General features: G+C 42.9%; 1 protein-coding gene across 3 annotated transcripts in view; it reads right to left on the reverse strand.

Annotated features, from left to right (window-relative positions):
* Positions 1 to 5,662, reverse strand: part of grid2ipb (glutamate receptor, ionotropic, delta 2 (Grid2) interacting protein, b) — a 35,359-nt gene extending 29,697 nt beyond the window's left edge. For 2 of the 3 annotated variants that reach the window (XM_085360484.1, XM_085360485.1), the window contains exons 1-2: positions 4,168 to 4,497; positions 1,419 to 1,573 (exon numbers count right to left, since the gene is read on the reverse strand). In XM_085360484.1, the coding sequence (XP_085216610.1) occupies positions 1,419 to 1,573; positions 4,168 to 4,497 (485 nt within the window). Of the gene's footprint in view, positions 1 to 1,418; positions 1,574 to 4,167; positions 4,498 to 4,657; positions 4,912 to 5,577 lie in introns of those variants that run through there. The other variant, XM_085360483.1, reaches the window with a different exon arrangement.
* Between the last annotated feature and the right edge of the window lie 338 nt (positions 5,663 to 6,000).

A 6,000-nucleotide genomic window follows, 5' to 3' on the forward strand; every position in this document is an offset into this window, starting at 1 on the left:
AGAAGCCACATTTCACACAACACTGGAGAATATCAGCAATGAGAGGAGGATATACTCACCCCAGGCAGTTCATTGCTTTAGCTGTCAGCCATAGCTCAATAATCAGCTAAACGTCTGCACAAGTCTAAAAGCAGCAGTGAGCAGAATACTGGGCTCGTGCACTGCTCCTGAGCTGCTCCTCTGTGGGGGATAAAAGGTCTTCTGGGACCTCGGTGCGGCCAGGAGGCCGTCTTCACCAAGTGTCAAGAAAAAAATGGTCACCGCACAGAGAAAGCAGGGAAACAGTCTGAGCGGTATAATGAGAGGACAATCTATCAGTGCTAAACACAAACACCCCTTAAGAGAGAGGGAGAGTGAGGTAAGAGAGCTGGGAGACGGGCAAGGATGGAAGTCCACAGAGAGATGCTATTAATGCTGGTATCGGTCCTTGTAGCAGATAGGAGTGTCCCTCATTGCACAAATACCAACTCTCAGCTTTGGATTATTCATGCCTAATTGAAGGCACTAAAAATCTTGTTGCCTATCTCAGCAGTGACCTCATACAAATGGAAACCCTTCTTACGGTATATTAATATCACGAAAGAGAGTTGAAAGTGGTGTAGTAGTACTGGAGGAAGGAAGCCAGCGTAGTAACAGAATAAAAGCTTCAATTGGCTGGACTTGTGGATGGAGAGGAATCTGTGGACACACTGTCTGGGGATTTATTTTGGCACACAGACAGCCCATAACTAAAGAGTTGTTCACATTTGGTTACCTGGCACAATTCTGTCTGGTAGAAAGCCACCTCCACGCATCTTCAAAAAAGAAAAAAAAACCTGCTGGATGTAGCTCCAGATTTTATTTTAATTTTTTTTTTTTATTTGAAAGGGCTGCAGAGACAGAGAGAGCAGCATGGCTACCAGTAGTTCCACGAAGCGAGTACTCTACTAAATCTGTGAGTGGCTCATCATCACAGGCACCTCCATGCAGTGAATGCAGAACACTTTGCCAATCCTCATTTCCCCCCTAAAACTCTAAGCTCCCAGTTATAGACCCGTCCTTGTCAGTTTAGTCTCTCAGTTTCTCTTTAAATGAAAGTTTAAGAAACTCGGGTGGGTCACTGTGGATTTACCATGTGTTGCAGATGGAACCCACACATTTCTCTAATCTGCAACCAAATGTGCAGGAAAATCCAGTTTACAGTCATCATGAATTCAATCCATGCAGATTATTTCAGTCTCACTAGGACCAAACACGTGCAAATCTCTGTGATGCAACACAAAGAGATGGCCTAGTATGGTAGCGTACTTTAGAGAGCATTTGACGTTTACAGCTCACTCACAAATTGCTTGCATTGTTTGCATCTTTTTGCATCTTCTCCAATGAAGACTAATCTACTTCCTACCTGTGCAATGTGAGCTCAAACCTCTGTCCCCTACCTGATGCTGGAGATGAGCTGTCGATGTTCGTCAGTGGTGAGTATGTCCGGCAGGACAGAAGCTAACCACTCAACTTTCTTCTCTGCGGCGTACTGCTTCAGCACAGCAAAGAGTCTCTCTTTCACTTCGGGATCGTCACCTAAAATCTGGTCGACCTGTTGGAGATTCAAAAGAGGGTAGCTTCTGGTAGAGAGGAGGGTAGTCAGTAAAAGAGGAAAAGCTATGACCTCACTGTTTTTAGCATAGTACCAAACAGAAGTATTTATTTTTGTGTATATTTTATGCTGTAATTTTCATTTCTCTTGTCATTATTTAACCAAAAAGCAGCGTATGAAAAACTAGTACACCCCATGATTCAGTAGCTTGTAGAACCACCTTTAGTAGCAATAAGTTGAAGTAATCATTTACTGTATGATTATCGTTGTGGCATTCATTCATGCATAGCTCTGTTAACTACAGCACTTTTCAGCCAAGATTTTGTAGAGTAAGGGAGATCATTGTTTTTTTGCATGACCCAGTTTGAGACAAGTTTTAGGTGCTGGACAGATGGCCTCACCTTTGACTCTAGAACACTTGTGCTATACAAAGTTCATGGTTGACTCAGTGATTGCAAAGTACGTAGGTCCTGTAGCTGCAAAATAGGCCCAAACCATCACCTGTCCATCACCGTGTTTTGCAGTTGGTATGTGGTGTTTGTACCAATATGTTGTGTTTGTGACGCTATACATTATAGCCAAACATCTCCACTTTGGTCTCTTCTGTCCAAAGCACATTTTTCCAGAAGTCTTATGGTTTGTTGCAGGAGTACTGACAGGGACAAGAAAGCAAGCCTTCAGCTTTCAGGCCAGTCTTCTGTGGAACCAGCTCCAAGTTTGGATTCAGGAGACAGACACAGTCTCTGCTTTTAAGATTAGGTTTGAAACATAGTTAGACTTTGATCATAAACCCTCCCTTAGTTATACTGCAGTAAGCCTAGGCTACTGCAGGCTTCACTGGGTGTTTCTTCTTCACTCACCTTTTTCACTCACTCTGTGTTTATACACTTCTTTGCATTTAATTACTAGTTACTATGAAGTTCTGGCTCTTTTCCACAATGTGTCTTTTGTCCTGACTCCCTCCACTGAACCCCAACTGGTGCTGGGAGATTTTCCTGTTAAATGGAAGTGCTTGCTTATAGGGGAATCAGATTGTTGGAGTTTTCTCTGTATTATTGTGGGGTCTTTACCTTACAATGTAAAGCTTCTTGAGGCAACTGTTGTTGAGATTTGGCGCTAAAGTGAAATTGAATTCAAATGCAACTTTGCAAACTTAAACCATGCTGCCATGTTCTTTTTAGAGACAAGAGGTTTACTCCTCGCAACCCTTCCAAACAAGTCACATTTGTTCAGTCTTAAGTTTAAGATTTAACATGATAAGTGAACCCCGAAGAGTCTGAGATTCCTCTGACCTTGGGGTAAATTTACTGGGATGTCCAATCCTGGGAACTGGCAACTGTCCTGAATGTTCTGTACTTTTGAACAATCTTTCTCGCTGTAGAATTATGTACTTCAAATGCAATGGCCTTATAACCCCTCACAGACTAATGGGTAGCAGCAATTTCTTCTGTTGAGCACCACATTTCACACAACTAGAGCATTCAGGTGTGTTATAACAGACAAGCTACCAAATCTTTTGCTTTTATAGAGGTGTTCATTCTTGCTGATGACTATTTACATCTTTATACTTAGTGAAGCAGTAGAGTACTTAGTTTTTCACACACTGATTCTGGATTTGTTTTTCTTAAACTAATAACAGCATGGTGTAATATTTTATGTGCTGCTTTTTTATTTTAAGTTATGTTTAAATAATTTGATAACCTGGTACAAACCAGAATAATATTTTCATAGTGACCTGACACATAAAGCCTTCAAATTGAAAGAGGGTGTGTTTTCTTTTCCACATGACTGTAAACAGAACGTTGTTGAATTTTGAGTGATTTTATAGAGTTACTATCTGGCCTGTCATAAGAAGGTGGATAACTATAGACTTTCATTCATTCTGGTCTCAAAAACATGTCGACATTCTACATTCGATTACATTAAATATTCATGAAATAGGCACTAAAAACACATACAACTTAAAATTTAAAAAACAAACATTGTTACATGACATCCCCGACCTCATCTGAAGTGTGTACAATTGATTAGTATATATATAAAATGTTGGCAAGTATATAAAAGTAATCCCTTTTAACCCAAAGCTCATATTCTGTTGAGCACCAGGCTTCTCTGATCTTTGACTGTCTAAAGCACTCTGATGATACAAATTTCTTTATATGGTTATCTGCAGTAAGCACACAATATACAGACAGTACAGCTCAGAAGCACTGGGTGCTGCCCTTCATGTGGCTTCTGGAGGTTGGCCAATCATAAGAAAGACAGGTTTTAGTAAGGGAAACCTTGAAAATAAAGGCGCTTGTTTCAGACACGGGACAAATTGAGGGACTTAAGGATAAATAAGGATTTTATTTTAACCATGAATCATGCAAAATTATTCCAGTAGAGGCACAGAAGAAATAAACAGCAACCATAATAGGTCCTTAAATTCATATAAGGTTTTGCAAAACTCTGCTTGGTGCACAGAAATACTTGTTTATTTTTTTGTCAAATAAGCCCTGCCCTCTCCAAAACAGTTGCATGGGAACAAAAAAAACAGCTTAGGCAGAGAATGTTGTCTTTAATTAGAAAATACCTTTTAATGCGAAACCTACCTTCCTGTTGAACTCCAGAGCCTTGTGTTTGCGGTCCAGTCTCGCCCCCTCTCCACCCATCTGACTGTCCTCTATGCTGATGCTCCATTTGTGCCTTGGCCCAAGGCACAGCACTCCCAGGCGGAGTGTCCTCCCCTGGGATGCCTTGATTAGTGCTGCAGCCATCTCGTGCTGCCTGACTGGGATACCGTTCACTTCCATGACATAATCCCCAGCCCTCAGGCCTGCACGGCCAGCTGGAGAACAAGGAGAGCAGTCCTCCACCAGTAGGGGGCAGTCTCCCACAATGGTAAACCCAAAACGACCATCTGGACCTGGCGTGATGTCCATCTGTACGAGACATTTGCCTCAGTGTTTGACCACAGAACATATCCCCCAACAGGTATCCACAATAGTGCAGATCTACTGCTTACTATATTATGACATGCATTTCCACACCCATTAACCTACGCATGCAGTATAGATCTGAAGGATTTGAGAGCTGCATGACCTGCTGTATGCGGGACACCACTCCAATGCTGGGAGGGATGTTCTTCTGAGTCTGGGCGATGGCGATGACAGCTTGAGGACCTAGCGTCGACACATTGTGGCCTTCGATCTCCAGGACCTGGTCCCCTGCCTGCAACCCTGCCAGGTGGGCACTGCTGCCTTCCTCCACTGACAAGATGTAGCTAGGTCCAGCCCCACCAAGGTGGAAGCCAAAATCCTCAGGCCAGCCCTGGTTGGATGTCGGCATGCTGAGGACTTTTAGAAACAGGGAGAAAAGGACAGTGAGGTTTGCTTCAATATGGAGTCTCGTGGTACTTAAAAATACTTACCCACTGTAGCCAGTGGATTCAAGTTCAGCGACATCGCAAGAAAACTCTATGATACAGTCTTTTGTTTTAAAGATATTCAGTTTGTTCTCTGTCTCCTTCCCTGTCTTAGCTGTACATCAAGTGTGGCTCTGTAACCCTCTATGCTGAACCATGACACACTCAGCAGTCCCTGACCTGGTTCATAAACTCTTTCACAGCCAATCAAATTAAAGCATTGAAAGATTGTGACCTTAATTAGCTCAGGAGACAGAAGTTCCTCTTGCTATTTTTTGCACTCAGAGCACATGCATGTCTCTCCTGTCGAACGGTAATTGAATGGAAAAGCAATAACGCGACAGAGCACACCACTGGCTGCATGGATGAACAGGTAAGAGGTTGAATAACAGGATTATTTCCAACCAAATGGGAAAATAGCAGGAAATATAAGGCTTTCAGAACCACCTCTAATGGAACAAGTACAAATTTCACAGCAATGAATTGCTATAAACCCTGTAGCTCAGCTGTAGGCTAATGATGTGCTGCACAGCTTTCCAAAAGCCACAGCGCAGCAGAATTCACAGAGCTGACGAAGACGAAGGTTATAAAGACTTACAGAAATCTTTGGCTGGATACCGAGAGCCCCGTTTGCTCTGGCGGAAAGAGTATCTGCCCTTTTTGTTTTGCAAAAATTTCTTCATCTTGAATGTCAGATACCCGGTGGCCTGCTAGGAGGCTGTTATCCAGTCTTCTCAAGTGTAGTGTTTTTTAAAAAATAATATCCCCACCACCCACAACCCAAAGTCAAAGAGAAAAGGTGACAAACTCAAAATACTGCCCCATTCCTCCTCCCTGAAACCACAGCAGTCTCCTCATGAGCAAAGGGTGAGTGTGCATGAAAAGCAAGTGCAGTCTCTTCCTGTGAGTATGTCAAGGAGTTGGTCCTGCATCTCATCCCTGATTCATCCTAGGGCCAGCCTGCTTGCACAGTGTTAATCAGAAAACTGGGACGCGTGCACCCGCGCACCTCGGTTCCTTA

This window comes from Diplotaxodon limnothrissa, linkage group LG8 (genome assembly GCF_057381915.1).
Source record: "Diplotaxodon limnothrissa isolate DT_005_m linkage group LG8, D_limnothrissa_male_GT1.1, whole genome shotgun sequence".
In the NCBI taxonomy this organism is placed as follows: Eukaryota; Metazoa; Chordata; class Actinopteri; order Cichliformes; family Cichlidae; genus Diplotaxodon; species Diplotaxodon limnothrissa.